The sequence below is a fragment of the Salminus brasiliensis genome, chromosome 10, assembly GCF_030463535.1.
Source record: "Salminus brasiliensis chromosome 10, fSalBra1.hap2, whole genome shotgun sequence".
NCBI lineage: Eukaryota > Metazoa > Chordata > Actinopteri > Characiformes > Bryconidae > Salminus > Salminus brasiliensis.
Genome location: NC_132887.1, coordinates 16,765,978 through 16,790,862, shown reverse-complemented (window position 1 = coordinate 16,790,862; position 24,885 = coordinate 16,765,978). Strand labels below are relative to the sequence as shown.

The window sequence follows — 24,885 nt, the reverse complement described above, 5'->3', positions numbered from 1 at the left end:
TAACCTTCTAACCTGCAGTGAAAGTCAATATCGATGTTATTTTGGAGCATTTCCCCAGCCACCATGCTCATGTGGGGCTCACATGGGTGGAATGTGGGCTAGGTGGTTTCCAGGTAGGCATGGGCTCTGAGTGGGTTTGTACATACTTTGTTATTTGGCTCCAATGTTACAGCCCACCTTTATATCACATTGGTCCCATACTTAACCCCTCCTGGCCCCATCACTGACCCTTGTGGGCATTCATATGTGGGGCAAACATGGAACCTGAGGACAAAATGTTCTAGTTCCCATTTAGGCTACACATACAGGCCCCACATTGTTCCATTTATTCTACATTTTCTGATACAGTGTAAAAAGCTGCTGCCAGATTCAAATAATGCCAAAAAGTAAAAAAAAACAGCAGAAAAATTATTCTGTACCTGAGTAAGAGAACTGAAGACACTCAGGAAAGTATAAATCCATCACTTTCTTAAATACGTAACAGAATAAATGTAGCTACTACTACTGCCCACCTCTCTGTGTTAGTCTGGTGCATTTACTAGTGTGATCAATTCGGTCGAACTTGATTCCATAATCTGGTCCTCTTCTCTTGTTTTAGTGGCTGCGCCTCACCATGTACTCCTGAAGAAGAAATAGGTGATGTTCTGCCAGCGTTGTGAGCATTTCTGCTGATGCGTGCATATTGATACCTCAGTTTAAAGGAAAACATCAGACTGTTTTTGTAAGGTCTTGTAAAACATCATTTTGTTCATTATTAACTGTTTAGTGGAGTTACTGACAGGTCCTCTTACAAGAATGATGCAAAAAAAAACAAAAAAAACAAAAAAAAAAAAACAGAAGCTAGGTTAGATATAGGCCTGTACTAATGGTGATGGTATTTAGACACTTAATTAAATAGATTTCTCAGCCTCATTTTTCTTTCCTCAATTTATCATGTCCTAAATGATTTAATTAAACATTAATTTCCAGTATTCAGAACATTTTACAGCAGGATTGGATTAAAAATAAAAGGCAAGTGGAGTATAAAGAGGGGGTGTCCAGTAGTTTCAGTGAAAGGCTGCCATCTGGTGGCAGTAAACATCCCTCACAACAACCTATAACCAGTTCATTTAAAAGGTTCAAGACTAATGTGTGTTCAAATACACCAGATTCAGCTCATCCAGACCCAGTTTACCAAAAGCATGTTTAGACCACCTCAGCTCAGTCCAACACTTAAGAATGATCATTGTGCTAAGATGCTTTTGGGAAGTGCAGTGCAGTTAATTAGCAGGCTTAGTTTGTGTGTTATAATGATAAACACCCACCTCAATGGTTTTGAGGTTTTATTAAGAATGCTATTTTTATTAAGACTGGAGGGCCTTAAATAGTTCAGTGGGACAAACTAACCAGTACACTGAACCTTGTGTCACTGAGGCCTTATAGTACAGCTGCATTTGTCATCAGATGTTATCAGATGTATGTTCTCTTTTTTTTTCCAGTGATGGTGTACAATTAATAAAACTGGCCCAGCCAAGATAGATTAGACTACAAGCCTTCCACCATAAAGAAAACATGATGCAAACATGTAGGAACTTCTGGTCAAATGACATGAGACATCAAACATGAAACATTACAAAAACAAACAAATTAAACAAAACAAAAAACATGGAAATGTTCATTTTGTTTGCAGAATGTTATATTAATTTGTTTTAGAATGTGCAGAACTGTCATTGCAGGAGTATAAGAAAAAAATGTACACTTGGAAAATTAGAAACCCATTTAAAATAAAATCTCAAAGTTAGCTGTGCAGCACTAACACACATTAGTACAGTGGATACAGTCTTTACATTGTAACAGAATTTCATGATGTATGGACCAATAAAAATCATTCAAAATGACTTGGAATAAAATCTTTTTTCCATTCAAAGTTTGAAAGTTTTCTTTTGTTGCACTTTAAGAGATAGAAAGTTTTTGTGTAGCAGCAGCAAAATATATAAACATCATAGAAGAAAGTTAAGTTCAGTGAAAGGAGTGAGAAATTTGAAATCTGCATTATAGCAGTAGAAGTAGTTTTTTTCTGTCAGTGGAACACAGACAACCATTATGTGGCGTTCGAGTTGTTTTACATCTTTGTACATAATCCACATCACACTTTGTCAGTTTAAGCATGAGTGTTTTATTCTCTTCTCTTCTAGAACTGGAAAGATGTTCTAGACAATGCTGGAAGTTAAAATAAAAAAAAAAAATCTAAAACTGTACACGGTTTAAAACCAGTTCAATGACTAAAAACATGTCTATTTACAATCAAATACAAAAAAGAACAAACTATACAAACCACAGGAATCGAACACACTTTGTGCTTAAATGCAAATAGACTAAGGCGTAAAACCTCAGACACCCTCAGGCACCAAATTCTGACCCTACCATCTGTGTGCCTCAGCAGAAATCAAGATTTGAGTCTCGAACTGTCCAGTTTTGGTGGGCCTGTGCCCACAGCAGCCTCAGCTTTCTGTTCTCGGCTGACAGAAACAGCACCCCACATGGTCTTCTGTTGTTGCAGTCCGTCTATCAGATGCTTTTCTGCTCATCACGATTGTTCAGAGTGGTTATCGGAGTTACTGTAGCCTTTCTGTCAGCTCCAACCAGTCTGGCCATTCTCCATTGACCTCCCTCATCAGAAAGGCGTTCCGGCTACAGAACTGATGCTCGCTGGTCTCACGTTTACACTAAATCTGAACATAATGAATGGAGCTCTGCATCTACAGTGATCCATATAAGTGAAACAGCCGTGGAAAGAAAGCTGTGAATGAACGACAACTACGGGAAGATCGGGTCATATCAACATTGGAAAGTGACACTATAAACAAAATGAGCAATTGAAAGGCCCAAAGAAAAAATACCAGTATATTGTGCCTGGTGTGACCAGACTGCAACCAGATTGTAAAACTGTCATATTAAACACTCCAGGAGAGCAGTCGTATGCAGTGCCATTGTCAGACTCTCCTGCTTTCTGCAGGGACATGAGGGTAGTAACAGATCATAAAATAACAATAAATACACACATGTAGAAATCCTTCAGTTTTAAAAATGGCGGATGTGTGATGAGAAATGTTTGAACATTGTCAAGTTAAAATCCATTTAAGTCTGGCAGTGCCTGCATATCTTCTGAAGAACTATGTATAATACCTAGAACTGTCTATACACTCGTCTCGGTTAGAGGTGGGGCTGCGGCTGTTAAAGTGGGGTGCTCGTGGTGCTCAGTCGGAGCGGAACGCCGCAGGTGCATTTCTTGCAGCAGCACTAGGTTATCCTCCTTCCACTGCCTGAATTTGCTGGCAGTCAGGGAGGGGTCAGCCAGTATCTGATCCAGAGTCAGGACATCTGCTTCTTTAGCCTAGATCAAACACAAAGAGCATGTTTATTATTTCCGGAAAAAAATCCAGTACTGCCCCTTAGAAGCAATACTTTTGTTATCACTAATAAAAAGGTTAAAGGTCTGGTGTAAAACACTGACCTTCAGTGTGCTGTTGAGGGTTCTGATGACATGTAACTTCTCATTGACCGTATTGTTTTTGCAGCGTTTTACGAAGGATGCTCTAAATTCCCGTCTAGACGACGGCCTCCGTTCACCAGTGGGAGATAGGCTGGCCCTTTTTAAATCCTTATACAGTTTTTCCATCTCGTCAGCAGTGCTCTCCTCACCATCTAAATAGAACAAAAAACAACACTGAATAAGTATCAATAAGCATATGTAACTAATGGACCTGAAATGATAACCCGTCTTCAATACTGGTAATGTTAAAATAACTTCACCCCATTACATAAGCATATATTTCACATACATACTCTATATTATACACTCTCTGAGCACGTTGTTAGGAATGCAAAATTAATACAGGGTGGAGTCTCCCTTTGCTCTCAAATCATCCTCTTGACTGCCCAGTGACTGTGTCCACGGCAGCCTCAGCTTTCTGCTCCTGGCTGACAGTAGTGGAACCCGAAGTGATGCTTCTGCTGTTGTAGCTCATCCTCCTCAAGGTTGGATGTGTTGTGCATTCCGCTCACCACAGTTGTACAGAATGGTAATCCGAGTTACTGTAGAGTTTCTGTCAGATCTGAAAAGTCTGTCCATTCGTGGTTGAACTTTCACATGAACAGGGAATTTCCAGCCACAGAAATGTTTCCGCTCACTGGATATTTTAATGCATAATTCTGAGTAAACTCTAGAGACTGATGTGCTGAAAATCCCATGAGAACAGCAGTTTTAGAAATACTGAAACCAGCCTGTCTGGCACAAACAATCACACCATGCTTAAAATAACTGAGGTTATAGATGGTAGATGTGAGCGTTACCTGAAGCTGGCTGGATGTATCTGCATTATATTTGGATTGTATATAATATTTCATTGTACTCAGTGAGTCTGTATAATATTTCAATACATATATAAATACATTTGTATTAATAATAAAATAATCTTGTTTACTTGTATTTATGGTTTCATGAATGTTCAATTAACTATTTCCAAATAGTTCCTCTGGCAATTTATATTGCCTAAATGGAAAAATAAGTCTTCAAATGACTAAATGATATTATCACTAACAGCTGTTAGTGATATTGAAAGTCTATAGTCTTATAGCACATCCTCCCCCACTGTTCCTCAGCTGAACATCTGTTTCTACAGTTCTGTTGTGTTCTTATTTGCTCTGCTGTGTTCTTTTTGCTCTGCATCATCAGTGTGTGACTAATGGGCATTTGTGTGTACAATCAAAAACAGATAGCAAGTCATCATTGTAATTATTGAACTGCTAATTACACTCCAATCCTTGCTAAATAATGAGACTAGCGTTAAAGCCAGTGAATACATAAAGAGTTACAACAGTCATCTAACGTTGAAATGAAAATCTGTTTGCTTTGATTTGTTAAGCAAATATCGTGATGGAGGCACTTAAGGGGGCTATGAATACGTACTGCAGTCATTTGTAGTCAAGTTCTCCCTTGACTGAAGCAACGCTTGCTCCGTCTGCTCCATCCTGACTCTTCTGGACAAGAGGTCCTGAGATGGAGCAGCTGCCTCACTGCTCCGTAATGCCTCTTCTACTGCTGTTCTAGGAGCATGAACCTGAGCAGAGCACACCACAGTTTCTGCAGCAGCAGGGGTGGCGTGAGAGACCAAGTCGAGCCAGGACTGGCGGTGCTTTGCCAGGGAAGACACAGAGCTGTGGGAAGTCATAGTGCTGACGGGCGAGGAAGGCGGGGCCTCGCTGGGTACAGGAGACGAATACGGAGGAGGAAGGCTACCCTAGAAAATGAACAAACAGAGAAGTCTGAGGAGTCTCAATAATATGCTACTGCCAGGGCCCACTTTCTTACTATTATAAAGTAACTAATACAGTTGTGAGTGTTTTAAAGCAACACCATAAGTACTGGCATTTCTTGCTGGGAAGTCTAATGCAGAGCCACCATTTTACATTTTAAAACAAGCATTTTGCAAGATGAGAGATTTAAAACTGGTACCTAAAGTGAAAGAAACACTGAGGCTTTGAAGTAATATTACAGGATTATAGAACTATGACTGGTAACAGAGAGTTACGCAATTCTTGTTAGTGCAGTAACTCTGTGAGCAGTTTCTGGCACTACCCTCTCTATGATATTTAATCTGTTTTATTTTTAGGTAAAATTATCACATAATGGTGCTTTAACGTTTTAAAATTACTGTGCTTATTGTTCATTTCAAATTCTGAATAGGATATGGTAAAAGGTCACTAAATGCTGCATTTATTATTAATTTTAGATTTTGATTTTGATATTTTAAGGTACAAATGCTACATAACGCTGGTTTAAAGCATTAAAACGACTGCACTTCTTGTTAAAAAGTTGATTCAGAGCTAGTTATCCCAAATGGAGAAGCAGTCATGCTGAAGAGCAAACTTACAGAAAGGGAAACAAGATAGGATGATTTCATATGTGAAATTTGCTTCCCGTGTGTGGTTCCCTAGTGCATTTGAATTTGTTTGGCTTTCACAAAGCATTGTTGGATCATAAAACTGCACAAACCCCCATGTCCACTGCACTGCAGTTTCTGGTGTGGGACTAGGGTTAGGATCTTTGTGCCAACAAGACAACAAGTGTTCCTGACTGAATTCTGTTTAGGACAATAATAATAACAATGGAAAGAAAATGCTACATGGGTAACTATAGGGTACAATCTGGTGAAGATCTATTTAAATCCAAACAAATGAGACGTGAATTTTCAGGTCACACTGGGTTGGAACAAAACATTCAGGCGCTGTCTATCATTGAGGCCACTGTTTGCATCTTTCTGAGCAAACAAGAGTTAGAAACATGAAAAAGGGTAGTTACGTGTACTGGAGACAACTGGAACAGAGAAGTTAACTCACTGAAAGTCCAGTACCCGGTGGACTGTTCATAATCACTGAGCCGTGGCTCAGCTGCTCAGAATAGGGTGGAGGGGGAGCTTCTGTGGATTCAGCCTCCTCATGATCACTCGCCTCACTGTAGCATTCTGAAGAGCATCCCCACATAAACACACACAAACAGTAAATCTACCACATTGCACAATAAGTTTACATAATATGTGAAAACCTATGGCTTTCAATCACAAGCTGAGCAAATTACTTGATGTTAACCATCGTCACACAAAGACTCACCAGCTGGATGATGGCTCTCTGTGGGTTCGTACTGAATGGATGCAAGGCCAAGCTTATTCAACCATCTGAAACAGAAACCAGCATTAATAAAATTTCATGCTGAGGTCATTACACTGTATTCTTTTTTTATTATTTACAATGTGAGCAATCTTACAGGTTCATTTCCTCATTGCTCTCAGCAGCAAAGTAGAAGATCATGACCTTCGGGTGACACGCTTTAATGGCACTTTAATGGGAAAAGTGAGCACAACAAACAGTGTGAAATGTAATAGCATAAACCAATTATTCCACTGAATGCAGGTAGGTAGGGTTTAAGTGCTTCTATGTAATTATAAGCAAATTTGTAGAGGCTGACTAATAATAGAATTAGTGATAGATTTTAGCATTTTCTAACTTAAACACATGTACATTCAAATATTTTTACATGTTTAAACAGGCCTGATTGAGTTGACAACATCACTCACTGTTTCTTCTTGCATTCCACTGCCCGGTCAATCAGAAAATCAGTCAGGTTAATGTAGCCCTCTGCTTTTTCAGCCTAGAGTGAGAGAGTGAGAGAGAGAGTGAGAGAGTGAGAGAGTGAGAGAGAGAGAGAGAGAGAGAGAGAGAGAGAGAGAGAGAGAGAGAGAGAGAGAGAGAGAGAGAGAGAGAGAGAGAGAGAGATAGATAGATAGATAGATAGATAGATAGATAGATCATGTTTAACAGGGTGACCATGTTTTGGTTTTCAAAAAAAAGAGAACACTGGGGACTCACAGGCATCCTCTGTGGTTAGGATGTTGCAGTCGGGGGACTTTGACTAGGGCTAAGTTGCAGAACAATGGCAGAGTGTATGTGTGAGGATAAGAGTGAGTTAAATAAAAAAAAATAAAAAAATGTAAGGGTTCATTTTATAGTTTGTGTAATTTCATTTTAATGCAAATATATAAAAATGCTTAGGTTTTCCATCATTTCAACACTAAAATTTTAAGGCAGGAAAGCCTCTGTACATAAACCCACAAAAAATAGATAAGCACATTTTTGCCTTTTCTGTAATCTTTTTTAGAGATACTACTGAGGTCACACTAAGATGTGGATGGAGTTCTAATAAATTCAGATTCTAATACCATTTTATCTTTTGAACCAAACATATTCAAATGGCCCATTATTGTTGCCAAAAATACAATAATAGATTTTTTTTGTTGACACATCTTTCAAACCACATTTGCATATCCAGTAAGGCACTATGCTCTACAGCTGACAAATGAAATATGTAATAGCTCAGGAAACATGACAATGTTGGCCTTTCTCACACCTGATTCAGCTATTCAGGCAGTAAAGCTAGACAGTGTCAGAATGACTCACTTAGTGAGTTCACTCACCATCTGGTTGGTGTACCAGTAGAGTGAGGTTTTCTTCAGAACGAACCAGTATTTCTTCCACTTGATGCCTAGGAAGCCTTTCCCTTCATTCTTTCTGTAGAGCCAGCCCTGGTAGTCCACTGGGTCCAGCTCCTTCACTGAAACTCTCCTCCTGCTCATTGTTGCATTGCCTGTATGAACAAAGTCATTTCTTTAAATGATGACTATAAACATCAACATCAACGGTTCTACAGGTTATTTTATTTTATAATTGTGTTTCATTGGCCCACCTCCTCGAGTCTTCTTCTTAGTCTTCTGTCTAAGGGATACCTACAGATGAACAGATGGACAGAGAGAGAAAGGAGGACCGTGGGGCGATGTAGATGGAGATGTTTCATTCCAGCTCACAGTAAGGATTTACAATCTGACAAAAATATTATGTCATAACAGTTGAAGAAATTTTTACAATACTAGAACTGCATTTCCAGGTGCTTTTTGCAGAAGGAATGCAATATAGTGTGTAGTACGATGTGCCAGTTTAAAATATTTGACTTGATGCTGATTATCAAAATTTTTTGTAAATATATCTGCAATGTAAATACACAGACATCCATAAAAGTAGCTAATTGTGGCTGCATCTACCTGGATTAGCATTACAGAAAAATATAACATTTATAACTGCAAATATCAGCCAATACTGATATCCTTCAGCTGTCCCATAGTGATTCCCCAGTCAGTTCACCATATATAGCAGACTCAACATAGTATAGTTAATTAAATGATTAATTAAGGATTTGCATCAGCCCAGACAGCACACCTTCCTAATGTTGCAGGCATTGTTAGTGATAGGGAGAGTTCACACAAATGAGGATTGGGTAATTGGCCTTCGAATTGCAGTCAAAAATACAGTAATATTAGAAATAAATAGAAAAATAAAGAACTGACATCCAAAAAAAACCTCATGAAGTAATTTCTTTTGTAGACTGCATCCTCAATGTGCTGTCAAATGTGTGCCTCCCTGAACACGGTCAACTGCAAACTATACTCTTCTCAGTTCAGAGCCAATATGACACGAGAAATGGCACACACAGTGCTGTACTTACGGGGTTGTATTCATCTGCAGCCTTTCTAGGGGCTAGTGAAATAGGGAAGGAGGCCTGAAACATAACCACATCCAAGAAAAAAGGTTAAATGGTGCTCACAGAAACTCCACGACAAGAGGCTGCCAACAAAACGACTCCAAAACGGAGTTGCTGGACTAAAAAAACAAAAAAAAACAAACATGCATCAAACGAGCGAAACTAAGCTGTAACCTCAAGCTGTAAGCTCATCAAGCTGTAAGCTCATCTCTCAGGGAAGTGGTGAGGTATGACATCACAGGCTAGAGATCATAAGAACAACTATAATGAGGGGAAAAAGCAACCCATGAGCAAACCAGTATTACACTACAACAACAACAACAAGAATACAGGAGCAACTGACTCAATCATGGTCTCATCACTGGAAGCCTGAGGCTCTAAACAGGGTACGCTGCAACAATTTAAGCATCATATGGTTTATTGCTATCATGGGTAGATCTACTTCCTGAATGAGGGTTAAAACACTAAATGATAAGTGAACACACGGACAAGGCTGTATCTAAAGCAAAGAAAAAGCAACTAGCAGCAGGCTTTTTCACTTATGCACACACCGAGCTAAACGAAGCTGGGCATTGCTCAATTTCCTCAACTTGTTCAAGTTTCCCCTTTCTGCTGCAACACATATGAGTGCAGGGCAATGACACATGGTCTTTTCAGAGCAGAATTATACTGATCATTTCTCAGCAGAACACCACAGGCAACCACCAAGAAAATGGTCTATGCATATGCCCTGACACTTAACTCAGACACGTCATCAATTACAGACAATTAAGTCAAGTCTATTTATTGAACAGCGTCATTCACGTCATGGTCATTACATCATTGTCAACCACAAGAGCAAAGCCTTCAAACCGAGCCCCCAAACGGATACATAGGCTATACTTCTCATGTTCCTAAAACATCATACATCACTGTACATTCAGCTGTATAGAAAGAGTGTACAATGTACACTATATGGACAAACGTATTGGGACACCTGCACACTCATTTTGAAGTCATCTTCTTTCTTTTTTTTTTATAATAAAAAAAATAGTGTTGACATAACTGTCTCTACTGTCTATGAAAAGTTTTCCACTAGATTTCGGAGCACTGCTGTAAGGATTTGATAGCTTTTAGCCACAAGCGCATTAGTGAGGTCAGGATGTTGGATGATCACCATCCCACCTCACCCCCAACCCATCCCAAAAGTATGGAAGGAGCACCATCATTCCAGAGAACACAGATCCACTACTCAATGCTGAGGGGCCTTATAGTCCTAAAGCATGGTTCTAATAGGTTTGTGTTTATCTGGTGCAAAACCCTTAGTAAGGTTGTCGTAATGTCTTTTAGCCAGCTGCCCCTTTACCAGACACTTGTGCTACCCTTCAACAAGCTTCTGGCAGAATTCTGGGTGTATTTTCGACCACTCTTCTTGGCAAAGTTGGTAGAGTTCGATTAAATGTGCTGGTTTTCTGGCACAGACCGAGCTTTCATGCACAGTCCACATATTTTTGACAGAGTTGAGGTCAGAACTCAACTCAAGGCCGTTCCAAAAGCCTGCATAGCCACCTTTGTGTTCACGTTTTAACCATCTAGCCGATGGTTTGAGGTTATGCTGAAGATTTCTGATGTAGTGCTCATTCTGCATTATTCCATCCACTTTGTGTAATGTACCAGATTCACTGGCAACAAAACAGCCCCAGTACATGAGGTTACCACCACCATGCTTAACAGTTGGTATGTTGTTCTTGAGGTCGAATGCCTCCTGTCATTGTAGCCAAAAAACTCAAACTTTAGTCAAGCTTGAAGGTGCTGATTTTGGACAGTAGCCTCTGATGATGTGTGATGTAAAGCTTCACAGTAGCCAGTGACACTGGTACTTCAGCAGCTTCCATTTCATGGAGGTTCTCTGGTTGGTCCTGACCACCCAAACCAAGAGTGTATGTAAACGATCAACCACGATTTTTTCCTGATACTGAAATCTAGAGTAAAAGCTACAGCGCTGCCATTAAAAATTAGCTGTTTTTCATGGAAGCACTTTACTCAAAATGATCCAAAAGTAGACATTGACAAATGACATTACTTGATGTGTGTGTGCTATTTCAGACTGCATGTGTGACAGGACTGGAATGGATTCATTCTGTTTTTCCCCTCCAAGATCCTATCCAGTATTTTCTAATAGTAGTCCGGTACTGATACCCACAAATAATGATATGCCATCTTAACTCCTGTGCCTATATATTATATCAGAAAAAGAACACTGATCTAAGATCAGTGATGTAAACATGGCAATTGCCATTTTAAGCCAATTAAGAGGGCTGAACATAAAGCAGTCCATCTTTATTCTTAGATGTATTTTTTCTGAGACAATCCAGTGTGTGTAGTATATCATCAGAGCTCTGTCAGCACTCAAAATCCCCAAAATAGTGCCCAACCTGAACATCCCATCTATTCAATGTTACGTAAAAAGCGTAAACTGATCACAGATCAGCATTGTTACTCTGAGACGGTCAAACTGTATTAGTGCATTTTGTGTAAGCCTAGATCACAGCGTGGTGCGTCCGGGCTTCCTCAAGCCCCTATGTTGCGGTCTGCTTTGGACCTACCTGTCAGTCACGCTCCCCCGGGCAGGTAGACAGCCAAATAAACCCCCAGGTCCAGCTTCCCTGAGTCTGTATGTTTCCTCTAACAACTCAGCAGAGGGGGAAAGAAAGGCGCTCCACTCATTTCTCAAAACTTCTCCTTAATGCGTTACGCAAAAAGCAGCAGGGCAGTGTCCACACAGCTCTTCCGGAGCTTAATTTCCACACCAGCAGCTCAATGGTAAAGACCGCACGCTGATACAATAGCAAAGGGGACGACATTTACATTGACTAGGAGCTTCAGAGCTTCAGTAAATCGGCAGCTGCAGGTGTGAAATTAAAACCCCACTGACAAAGGAAACGGGAACTTATTCAGATCAGCTCTGGTCGCGGCGTGTGGTTGAACAGGGCCAAGCCACATTTCCAGTCACGCTTGCAAACAACTCGAACCCAGTTAGCCTAGCTAGCTAAATAACTAAGACAGACAACATCACGCCATGACCAGCCTTTCCTTCACTTCTTCCACAACACACCTCAAACATTTCTCACAGCTGCCTACCTGGACACGGCGCTTCAGTAAACATAGCTTCGCCTGAAAACCGTCTCTTTTGGAGAGAAGAGTCTTGTGTATATTGTTAAGAATTCTGGAGAGCATGGCGACAAAGTGGCAATTTGGCCTTTTGGGTTAGTTCTTTAAGCATTATAAGGAAAGTAGGCTGCTGCTCCGAGAAGCCCAGACATGACCCTTTTAAAGCGCTAAGTTAGGCTTTGTCCTGTTTTGGGCTTCATAGGTGTAACTGGTTGTAATACCCGGAGAAGCCAGTGGGTGTCGCCGTGTACTCGTTTAACTTAGTCTAGCTCTCCCGTTTAGAGGCTCTGTCTGTTCGATTCCAGAGTCGACTCTGATTCCTATTGCAACTGAAGGGAATCGATGACTATTTTAAGAGTCGATTCCACCGCTTTTTTATTATTTTTTTTATTTTTAATTAAAAAATCTAGGCACAGGAAAGGAGATCTGACCTATTATTAACTCCATAATATATATTTACATTACAATTAAAATAGATATGTCAATAAATATAATATAAATACAATATAAATCATCAAAAGTAGATATTTTAGCATTTTAAGACTGCTAAATTTTAGGCCAGCTGTTTTACTTTTTCAGTATTTCAAATTATGATTAAGTCAGACTATCTCATGTGATTTCATTTGTCAGCCAGGCTATGATAGGTGTGTTGTGGCAGGACGCAGGTTTCAGACAGGTTGTCTAGATAGTGACAGCAGAATTTCAGAATAGTGCTTGAACATCATAAGGAATCGAGTCCAAAGCCTGGATTTGGAGAATCGACTCTCTTTGGGACTCTCTTTGAGTCTTAGCCCTTGCTTGCGAACAGCCATACATTAAAGATGTAAGGAGTCTAAAGAAGAGCTCTGAAGGAGGAGTATATCTAGGAGGAGTATATCTGATAGCAGCAGTGTGTGGGAGCTAGCCAAAACATTGTTTGCATGCCTGCACATTCACACATACACACAGATTCTGAAGGGTTAGCTGATGGAGGATCTGCCCATAGGATGTGGGCTCTTCTTTTTTGGCCACATTGCATAGTGGTAAACCAGTCTTATTTCCAGTGCTGGGAAAGACAGCTATTATGGTGAGACTTGATCTCCTCAGATTACCAGTTATGAACTCGCATAGGATCCTAGACCACGTACCGACAGCATGCTAATGCACAGAGCCTTTCACTTTTTACTTGCTATACATTTCTGTGTTCACTTTCTTAATTTGCAGAACAGGCCTTGTAATCGTGTTCTTCATGTGGATTAAACAGATCTAAGTAGCAGGTTTTGGTGCAGTTCCACACATGAGAGCAACTCCTATTACTGTTTCCCCAGGATTTGATGGGAAGGTGATTGGTCACACCATTGTAGGCTAAATCTCCCATCATGGTCCATGCAGAGGACTGTCACGCCACTTAACTAAATATGCCCCCAGGGGCCATTCATGGAGGAGCAAGAGACAGAGAGGCCATTCTTTTCTCTGCACTCTCTCTCTCCCAGTGTGCCAGGCACTGAGCTAGACATACTATCATGGTCTACTACTACTGCGCTACACACTGCGAAGTCAAGAGGAGATCTGCGCTAGTTTCCCTATGAGCTGCTGATTATGCTAATTGCCTTGCTGCCTGCCATTTAAATAACTAGACAAACTTTGAATCTTCTCTCATTAGCTGTGCATTTAGATAATATAATAATAATAATATAAGATGTAGCTTTTGAAATATTAAAGCATTAAATTGGCTGCAGCTACTGTTTATACTTTTGACAGTTTTTGACAGACGATGTCTTTCGGCCGGGCCGTGCAGTGATCTAGGCATGATGCTTACAGGATGCTAATTGGTGATTAGAAGCTTCATTTACTTGATGGCAACATTAGCCTCATAGCTTTAGTGCTACAGAAGTTAACATGGGACACTAGACCAGAGACCAGTTATAAATACCTTGGTTGGTTGACCACATTTGTGCTAAGGGGCATAAATGTGCTCAGTAATCGCTAGCAATATCAGTATTTTAATAGATTATTGCAAGAAACAGATGTCTCCAATGGCTTTTCCATTTCACACCTTACAAAAAAGGCTGAGCGATCATTTTAGTTGCATTTTAGTATAGTTGTAAGGGTAGAGAGCATGACACACTAACATGGGCTAAAATCTTATAGATTTTGTATTTAAACAGGTCCAAGTGCTTTTGTTTATTTTACATTCTCACAGCAACATAATCTGTGTTGACCACATTGAGCTATAATTTTTCTTATTAAATGCATTTTCCCATGAACACTGTTTCTTATACTATAAATGTAACTATTCATAACCTATAATACATGTTTTTGATTACTGAAATGTTTGTATAAGTCACTGAAGGCACTTCTGTATGGTTTCAATCCCCAGTAACAGTATCATTCTGAAGCTAAAGTACAGCCTCCGGATGGCAGAGTTAGTTTTGCCTCAGTAGGAGACAATAGAAACAACATGAAGTCTATAAGTCTAATATACCTCCATATAGACTCATAACCGTTCATTGTGAATCTCATTAATCCACAGATTTATCAGAAACGTACATTTAATACATTTAAATTGTATCATACTGACATTCGCTTCACGTAAAGAAAAATGCTTTTTTTTTTACTCTTTTTACTCATCATAGTTATTTGGATGCAGATATTTTATTTTGTATTTAGATGGGAAAGCTTATTTAACTCATACTATAGAGATTTGTCCTGAATTAATTGTGCTTGTATTAACTTTCTTGTATTGACTTTCTAGCAACTGTTCCAACTCGCCCCTCCACCTGTTACAATTAACCCTGCCTGTGCGGTAAGCTGTAATGTTTGCACACAATTCACTTACTGTGGAATTATTCAGAAACGGAGGTGCTGGAAATAAAGAAATAATTATATAAATAATTTCATTTATAGCAGAGGTGTGGAGGTTTCCTGACTAAGAAATATCATTAATCTTTCTGAAAGCATAAAAATGATTTAGCAAAGCCATAAAGTGTTAGTTTGTGCCCCATGCCCTCCTACCCAGTGTACAGTGTAAAGAGTTTGACAGTAACTCGTGGTTTCTTGTGACTCGTGTAGAGGGGGAGGGGGGTACGTGGGAAAGCGAGCCAAAGGGTCTTGTACACTCGTACACTTCATGTCACACACAGGTAATTTGAGACCAACACCTGCCATGCTACTGCAGCGAAGGCCTCCACTCTCTCACTTGAAAAGACCTCATTCTACAACTGTGAGAAACCTTTATATATCAAGATTATATCATGTTTAACAGTTCTAATTCCAGAGTGTTCTTAATATTAGTAGTTCAGGAGGTCAGATTTAGCAGTGGTAACACTGCACTCTGAATAAAGATAAAACAATAAGCAGTACTTCTAATATGGTATTGGCTCAGACAATGAATGTATGAATCCATTCTGTAGTGCTAGTTCAGTCATGTCCTGCATCTCTCAATCAAGTCAACTCTCAGTCAGTTTTAGAAGCTCCTATATCCGCTCATACCATATGACTACAGTGTTTACATGCAGCTCGTGGACTACAGGTGAAATGCAATGCAATGCTGACAAATCTGAGGTCATATGTATCCAAGTAGTCAGAGTAAAACTACTAATCAAAGATTCACATATGACTTCCAAACATAAAACATATGAAGCCTCGAAAAATCAACATGAACATCAGAAGAGGCAACAACATAATGCCATTTAACTGATTATATCTTAATTTTGTCTTTTGAATATAATATGATGATTCATGCTGAATAGGAAGGGGAAATAACAAAGAATGTAATAAAAAAAAGGTCTAAGGTTTTAATTTCCGGATGACTTTCAAACAATTTGTTGTTCTTTAACACACTGATAAACAGTTTTACATTTAGTTGTTTTTCCTTTTATTAATAAGTATCTCATCAAACGTAAAACACAATCTGTTCAGCTAATCCTAATACACAGTTAATCTTTCACTGCATGCAGGTACGGTTCAATGAAAATGTTTGTGCAAGCAATGCTGCACAGTGGAACGGTGTCCCCTCTATTGACCCTTTATTTGCCTGTTTATTTGCCAGCATATGACCATGGCTTTGTTTACTACTTCTCAACTAAAATAAATCTCAAAAAGTGCGTCCAAACTTTGGCATAAGACTGTTGCACCATAGTGTTCTTTGACTTGTAACAATAGAGAAACCTTTTCTCTTAAGAAGAATGGTAAGAAGTGCTACTCTTGGCATGATGCAGCATAGAGGTTCTTATTAAGAGAAAAAAGAAAGGTTTTTTTTGTGTTGAAAAAAAAAAAGATTTCAAAAGTTCCATAAGATTTCACATTTTAGCTAAATATATTGTATTAAGTGCTGAACCTGGTCTCCTCAGTTCCTATGTGATTATATTAACTGTTATGCACTTAAAGAATTATTATAGGCCTTGATTTATGATTGAACATACAGAAGAACACCAAGAATGTGTCTTACCGCTTGAGAGAATGACCAGGATCGGATTCCAGCAGTGCTGTACCTGCTAAAGACATACCAGAGATGTTACTGCAACAGTGAGCAACAGTGAAAACACTGGTAACATGGCTGAATGAACTGTTTACACATACGCTAACAGTCTGTATACACTGCACAAGCACACATATGAGAGATCAGCTAAAGTAGCAAATATATTTAGAGGCACCATGAGTCTTGAGGTAGAAACAAAAACAGTGATTAGGAAACCCTTCAGAGTCCGTCTTTAAGCCTGTGGTTGACATGCTATATAGTGCAGTAGCTTCTAACTACAATTATCAACATATCAATTCTCTCTGCATTAGGGTATAATTTCTCTCTGGAAAAGCGTACACTGTGGCTTCTGAGGGCATATTATCTTTGTTTGTGTGTATCCAAATGCCTCTGGAAAATCAGGCAAACACCCAAAAGAGCAGAGAGTACACACTCTAAATACAGACTCTGATGTTAACGAAAGCACAGTCCTCCAATTTTAGGGGATGGTTCCTGTAGTTGTTTCTTTGAAATTATAGGCAAGATTCCTAATTAAATGTTTTCTTTGAAAAGTCATCAAATATGCTGGTTTTGCAAATTAAAAAAAGAACAAAAACATAAATGAAGCACTTTTTTGTTGCAATCTTTTCTTTTCTTTCTTTTTTTGATAAATGTGAGAAAACACTAAAGTTCTGAGCTGTATTTTGCGTGTTTATGGAGGCAGGACAGACAGACAGAGCACTGAATTAGTCATCAATCTTTCCCATAACGAGGGAAGTCACACCTACTTAGGCCTTGTGAGAGGTCACATGGCCTTTGGGCTAAAGAGTTTCCTCTATTTCCCCACGTCATGCGACGTGTCTTGCTATTTTTGTATGACCCAGTCACTGGACACTATGTCTCATGGAGGTCCTTACCTAACCTGGTTGTAGGTCACTCAACGCAAGATAATACTGGATTCAGTGATTCCTCAGGACTGATTTAGTAATTTAAGTTGAAATTTCACTTCACTTTAAATATATTTAATTATAACTTACTATGTCAGTATTGTGTAATATTTAAATAATGAGATCTGTACTGTGATAGTAAGTCAAATGGCATAGTGTCTCATAATTGGGACGTACCACACGACTTTAATTAATTTACTCAGTAATATCTCAGTATTTCTAATTATGATGAAGTCAGATTCTTTAATGGTTTAGTCACATCTTAATGGATTAATGTAAATACATATAATATTGAGATCTGCTTTGGAGATGACTATATAAAAATAAAGGGCTGAGTGAGATAATTATGAGATATGAGTAAATCATTTGAAGTAGTATCTCTTGTTTATAAAATAGTGATAAAATATTAATAGTTTTTTAAAAGTTATATGAGATGGTGAGATAAGGGTGTCTCATAATTATAAGATAAAAGATGAGTAAGTCATGTAAGATAGTATCTTAATTATTGAATAAGGAGACGTTATTGAATAAGACGTCCGTTATTTGAGATAGTATCTCAATTATGAAACAGTGAGAGTCATGAGTCATGAGTACATGTCAATTAGGAAAAAGTAAGTCATGAAATATTTCTCAAATGTGAAATATTATCTCAATTATAAAACTGTGAGATAGTAAGCAATGAGATAGTAAATGAATTCTGAAATAGTGAGACAGTAAGTCATGAGATTTCTCTCAAATATGAATTAGTGACAGTATGTCATAAGATAGTATCTCATAATTATGAAATAGTGAGATAGCAAGTCATGGGATAGTATATCTTATAATTATGAAATAGTGAGATATGCATCATTCAGTATTATTTGAATCATTTATAACATTGATCCAGTATCAATGCAGTTGACTTGCCGTCTTCAGACTGATACATGGCATTGCCCTGTTGAAGGCCATGTCTGAGGTTCAGTTTCATATTGGAGCATGTACCCGTAGTGACCCTCAGTGCTATGCCAGCTATGCTGGACTGATGTGAGGTATGTTGTAAGCTGCTGTTGGAGAACAGAATTTGAAACCTCTGCATAGAACTGTACCAGCCAAGACCCCTCTGATGTCAGACCACTACTGCAACTATAAATGTATGTGAATGAGCAGCCAAGTTGTCTGTCTTGAGTAAAATGGCACATTCCGTTCAACTGACACCATCAATTAGGCTAGGCCTGGCCTGGAGGCGGTTAGGGGAGGTGCCGCTCATGTGGACGTGCAGAATGAGCAGAGTTATGGAGCCGGTTTCACAGCGAATGTATGTTAGTCACTCACCTGTTGATAAATGCACTGCTGGACATCCAGTCAGGATCCTGCTGTGGAACACAGAGGAACATTACACATACTGTTTGAGTGAGAAGTGTGTGTGTGTGGGTGTGGGTGTGGGGGAAGGGGGGCTGTTTGCAGTGGGGATTTTTGTTTGTTTTTTGTTTTTATGCTTTAAAATAAGTCCAAATGCACTACTCTTCAAGGGTTTGGAAATTCCTATCACATTAATTATAAGCAATATTTTTTACATGATTACAGGTGCACAGTGAGATATTTTATATTATTTTTTTATATTTATATATTATTTTATATATTTATATTATTTTAGATTATTCAGATTATATATATATATATATATATATATATATATATATATATATATATATATATATATATATATATATACACACACACACACACACACACACAAAACGTTTAGGATTTGAGTGCATTGTGTGACAAGAGCATTAATAAGGTCAGGATGTTGGATGGTCATCATTCGACTTCATCTCAAACTCATCCATATAGTATTAACTGGAGCACCATCATTTTAGAGAACTTGGTTCCACTACTTCATACAACTCTAGCCTATGCCTGGCATGATGCATGGTGCTAGTAGGTTCATGTTGATCTACTCCAGAGAGTTCTATTCTATTGGCAATAATTCTCTAGTGACTAGGGACTAGACAAACTGTGGGTGTGTATTTGCACACCTGTGTCAGCAATAGGTGCAACTTAAAGTAGTAGTCATTATATGTCCACAAACATTTGGAAACGTAGCGTATCGGGAACAAAACCTGCATATTTTTGAATCCCCATGTTGATCGGTAGTGTCACTGATTCGTGTTGAATCAGTGCTGATTGAAACAGTAAAGAGAGATAGAGCTAGATGCAAAGAAGTGCTGAGGTATTTAGCTGTGGGTTTTAAAGTGTAAAAGAACAGTCTTCAGGCAAACTGAAAGAAAGGCATTTGTTAAAGCAAACAAGCTGAGCTTCGTAACTTAAGATTTCCTCCGATTTCACTCATCAGTAGGATCAACACAGTGCAACTGGCCAAGAAAAGAGAAGCACATTTTCAAACAGTTATTTTCCACAGTAGCAGGGTTTAGTGCTTTGTTAGAGAAGCTGAAGCAAGGCAGGTGTTTAGAGGAAACTTCAGTAGCATCAGTGGAGTGGTTGAGCGTTCCCAGGCAAGCCAGGGCAGAGCACAGGGGCAAAGGAGTGAAAGAGGGGGAGGTGATGAACTTGGAGGAAAAGAGACACAAAGAGACAATGGAGGCAGAGAGAATCATCCATCAACAGTATTTGACAAGGCCCCACACCACTTTATTGTGCTTATGTCCATTCACATCGTGGCGTTCTCATCATGTTCGATGCAAAGTTCAGCGCAAACCGAACATGCAGTGCTAGTTCCATCTTGCGTGACTGAAATGACAATAATTGATGGGTGTACATTTGTGTTCCGGTGCATAAGGTGGAATTGCTAGTCTTGATTAACGACTTGCCAAAGTTCTTAAAAACTTTCTTGACCTTGTTCAAGAAAGTTCATCAATGCAACATTTAGGCATTGTTTTTGTAACATTGCAGTCATTAAAAAAATAAATAAATACAAGCTTCTCCACTTTAGATTTTTTGACAATTTGAATCTTGCCGTTTATATTTTACTTATATATATTTACTTATATATATATATATATATATATATATATATATATATATATATATATATATATATATATATATATATAAATAACTTATATACACACATGTTTTCTGATGAATGGACCAATAAAAATGCTCCTAAATTAAGCATGAAGAGACTCATTTGTCATTGACTTTAATTGAAGGGTGAAGGCTTTTTCCTTCTTGCTATTTTGGAGATTTTGTGAGGATGTGTAAATTAAGTTAAATGTAACTCATCAAAAAACATTTCAGGTAAATTTTTTTCGAAAAGTCCTTTGTGACCCATTTTTACCCCACATGCCACCTGCATATGCTCATGGAATATGCAAAACTAGTAAAAATAAAAGCACACTGGATAAGAAAGGTCATTTTCCAATGATTACTGAAACAACATGCTCTAACTAGCTTAACACTGGCTTATTAGCTTATTACTCCCTGATAAACCTAATTAAACCTATATTGCTAATTGAAGGTTACCTATGTACTCATATGGAGCAGCAGGAGAGCAGTGTACTACAGCAGTGTCTGAAGGGTAATCAAATGAAGACAATACAAAAAGGGTCTGGAATGGCTCCTTTAATAAGAATACACCACTGTTATAGTACAAAATCCAAGTAAAAGTACAAATAGTGTCCAAATGGAGTAAATACCTCACATTATTTGTTTCAATACTGTTCAACTCTTTAACTTCTCAGCTAAGCCAATAACACAGCAGTGAACCAGATATACACTGTGTATTCAATGGCAAACACACAAGACCAATATTGTAAAGTTGAATCAGTCAGCCGAAGACATGAGCAGTGTGAGTCAACCAGTTTAACACTCCACTATCAGTGTTACAGGGCCAATTTTCTGGACACTGCCAATACCTAGTGCTAAACTGTCTACCAAAAATCAGGGTGCTATAAAATGTTGTTTGAGCGAAGCCACAGAATTTAAGAGTGTGAAGAATCTTTTAAAGGCTTTTATATAAAGGATGTAAAGGTTCTTTAGCAACGTAAAGGTTATTTTCTATAGGTGTCTCTTCTATAGCAACTCTCTCATAACTTTTTGTAGCACCTTTATTTTTAAACCCATGTCTGAAAAACTGTCCGGAAGTAAGTTCTTGGTCTTGTCCATGTTTGAACACAGTGTATCAAGACTAGGGACGGAATTGTGCAGAACCAATCAGGTTAGTGCAGGTTCAGACTCAGAAGGTCCTAAGTATTGCAACCTAAACTTTTTTTGCATGCATGTTTCCTCCATGAAAGTGACTAAACAGTCGCTTCACTGAGGGGAAAGAACCACCGGCAATGTAGACTAGCTTTTTTCAGAGGCAACCAGAGGTAACACACGTTACAGGCAAACAATGGTTTAGTTAGAAAGGAAAAAAAATCCTCCAATTTTGAAACATAAGGATACATATATGGGGGGACAAGAAACCTTTACGTTAATTTAAAGATTGGAGTCATAAAAAAAAAAAAAAAAAAAAAAACAGTACACAAAAAACACAAGTAACAGAAAAACGCTTTGGCAAGTGAAAATCAATACACATTAAAATAACTTAAAATGACACAAAAGGAGGGAAACCCAAAAGAAGCCAGGCTATCTGACCCTGAAAGGTCTGTATGAAATGCGCCCACCATACTGTGCATGTGTGCTGCAGCTAATTCCAATAGACAGTGTGATGCAGACTCTCGTACCTCCCTTTGAAATGCTCAGTTATGAGATTAGGATTTAGGGGCTGTTTAGTGCAGTTCACTCAGACTGTTTGGAAACGTGAGGTTTAATTAAGTGAAATTAACATGCAGTTGAATTACTCTTATCCATTGAACTCTACTGAGGTAGATTTATCTTGTAATTTCAAATATTAATACACTGTGCTATATGACTCAAAAAATCAATCCCATTCATTTCTTAGAAAAGTTCAAATCAGAGGTCATGCCATTTCTGTGTTCCCTGAAGTGTTTCCAAACATTCATAGAAATGTCCAAGCAAGGGCTTTTTCAGGTCTATAAGGCAGTCTGGTCAAACGGTGAAAAAAAGAGCAGGAAGAGGCACAAGAGTAGTTTGAAAAGGAGGCCGAATGAGGTTAGGCGAGAGGAAAGAGAAGTGAGTAAGAGAATATAGAGAGAGGAGATTGAGGGAAGTCACCACACACAGCTAGACTGAAGCAGGAATGGACAGAGAGGCAGGGCAAGGCGACGTTAATGAGTCAGTAGCTTAAGCCTGGTGATCCAACTGACCAGTAGCGAGGGCTCCGTGGGAGGCCTTTTTGGAGTGGAGGTTATGGGGGTCTTTTTGGTAAAGTCCTCTTGATATGGGATGGTAGCGCTGTTGTGGAGGTCTACGTTGACGAGAAATCTGCTGTTTCGCACGTGGTCCACCCCTCGTACGTATCGTTCTCCTGTTGATTTGTATGATCGCCCTGTGGTGGGGATCTCCTCGGCTATGGTGGGTATGCGCTCGTTGCTGAGGTATCTGTACAGCAGATCCTCACCTGCACAAAATCACAGATTATTAGCAAACAATTATGGGACATGGGATGTTTGCAAGCAGGTGGAGAAAAAACCCACTTTGGGAATGTTCATTTAAGCTGGAGTTGCAGGTGTTCTGCAATCAAGGTTATTGGCAGCAGTGATGAAAGTCGAGTAATCTTATGTAAATTATAGTCTTATTTTGACCAAAAATGTCTGTTAAACATTTTTGCAATGTCTTTGTTGCTTGACATTTAAATGAACAGAAAAAAGCGAAATGCAACTCAAATGCATCATTACAGAACCTGAATTAAATACATATGTAATTAATTGTATAATTATGTAATGTATAATGTAAATTCATGAATGCTATGATGAATGTAAAGCAACATGACTATACAAATTTTGTAGATTTCTAAACTTGAACATATGATCCATGTGATGCAAAACTTTGCTTCTCCAAAACGGCAACTTCACAACAGAAGGGACAAAACCCTTCCTTTTTCAATGGAAATCAGTGTAAAATTATTTTATAATGTGTAAAATTAATTATTTTATTTATTTTGGAGCATTTCTATTGGTCCATTTATCATGAAATCGTAAAAATGTAAAAAAAAAACAAACAAACAAAAAAAACTGCTAGATTCAAATAACATCAAAAAGTCAAACGTGGCAAAAGCCAAGATATAAGATTTTTGCAGATTTTTACACTATTACACTACTAAAGAGTTCTTGATTGGGGTTTATGACTTGGGGTTTATGAACCGATTATGCTAACTAAATTATGGAAGTACACATTTCCTGCATGTGCTGCTTCTCTTTTCATTGTATGTTTTAGGAACTTAAAATATGTAACAGTAAAGTACGTTTTTTTTGTTTTTTTTATTTGATGGCTGAGCTCTGTCTCACATACCTTTCCGTCCTTGAGTCCAGGGCCTGGCGTAAGGCTCTGTCACATTCAGGCATGGGTCTGCTGGCATTGAGAGAGGCCGTGGTTTACCTGTACAGTAACAATACGTTAACACAAGGCTAAACACAGACATACAATTTGCTATATGATAAGCTATTTAGCATATGGTGCAAGTCAGTGGATCACTTATATGCCCTGCATATTTGCGTTTTCCTTCAGTACTCCTTCTTCAGTAACGCAGGGATACTTCACCCCTATATACATGATTCCACGATGCCAAATGCTAAATGTGATGTGGTGTGTTTGCTCTGCTACTGACCACGTGAAGAGCTTCTCTCTCTTAAGCGAGTCTGCACCACATTGGCCTCCACAGGGTAGGCAGATAGCTTGTCGTACTCTGCGATGGTGAAGCGCCGTCGGTTCTCCAGATCCAGGAAGGAGTTGGGTGATTCTGAGCCTTTAGGTCTGCTGTTCACACTGCTGAAGGAGCTGGTCCTTACTTCCCTATGATGGAAAGCAATGTTTATTTACTATAATTTACATTACATCTTATAATTTATTACAAGATGAGAGACTCTTCGTGGAAATACCTTACAGGGCCCAGATCATGAAAAAAAAACAAAAAAACATCCACCTTCAGCATATTAGGCTTAATGTTGTGGCTCAGGATTGAAGAATTGGGAAATGGTTGTGTAAAACTTACAAAAAATACATACATATACATACATATATACATATTATATATATACATATTTTATATATATAGTGATTTCTTTGGGGCTTTCTTCTACCAAAAAAGGGGAAAGGTGGAAAATAAATTAGTAGTCTTCTGGTAAATGACTAATGTCTTTTCAGTCACTCAATAAGAG

General features: G+C 38.6%; 2 protein-coding genes across 2 annotated transcripts in view; one reads left to right on the top strand and one right to left on the bottom strand.

The window, feature by feature from the left end:
* The window catches only part of LOC140564231 (calpain-1 catalytic subunit), a 30,741-nt gene extending 28,867 nt beyond the window's left edge, over nucleotides 1-1,874 (top strand). The window contains exon 22 of the mRNA XM_072689490.1: nucleotides 599-1,874. Coding sequence (XP_072545591.1) covers nucleotides 599-625 — 27 coding nt within the window. The 3' untranslated portion in view covers nucleotides 626-1,874. The remainder of the gene's footprint in view (nucleotides 1-598) is intronic.
* A 257-nt stretch (nucleotides 1,875-2,131) lies between these two features.
* Nucleotides 2,132-24,885, bottom strand: part of LOC140564230 (connector enhancer of kinase suppressor of ras 3-like) — a 60,969-nt gene continuing 38,215 nt past the window's right edge. The window contains exons 11-25 of the mRNA XM_072689489.1: nucleotides 24,336-24,520; nucleotides 24,020-24,106; nucleotides 22,876-23,129; nucleotides 18,974-19,014; nucleotides 16,707-16,752; nucleotides 9,092-9,145; nucleotides 8,279-8,318; nucleotides 8,010-8,179; nucleotides 7,113-7,186; nucleotides 6,803-6,874; nucleotides 6,649-6,713; nucleotides 6,379-6,503; nucleotides 4,949-5,279; nucleotides 3,494-3,684; nucleotides 2,132-3,373 (exon numbers count right to left, since the gene is read on the bottom strand). Of these exons, the coding sequence (XP_072545590.1) occupies nucleotides 3,176-3,373; nucleotides 3,494-3,684; nucleotides 4,949-5,279; nucleotides 6,379-6,503; nucleotides 6,649-6,713; nucleotides 6,803-6,874; nucleotides 7,113-7,186; nucleotides 8,010-8,179; nucleotides 8,279-8,318; nucleotides 9,092-9,145; nucleotides 16,707-16,752; nucleotides 18,974-19,014; nucleotides 22,876-23,129; nucleotides 24,020-24,106; nucleotides 24,336-24,520 (1,933 nt within the window). The 3' untranslated portion in view covers nucleotides 2,132-3,175. The remainder of the gene's footprint in view (nucleotides 3,374-3,493; nucleotides 3,685-4,948; nucleotides 5,280-6,378; nucleotides 6,504-6,648; nucleotides 6,714-6,802; nucleotides 6,875-7,112; nucleotides 7,187-8,009; nucleotides 8,180-8,278; nucleotides 8,319-9,091; nucleotides 9,146-16,706; nucleotides 16,753-18,973; nucleotides 19,015-22,875; nucleotides 23,130-24,019; nucleotides 24,107-24,335; nucleotides 24,521-24,885) is intronic.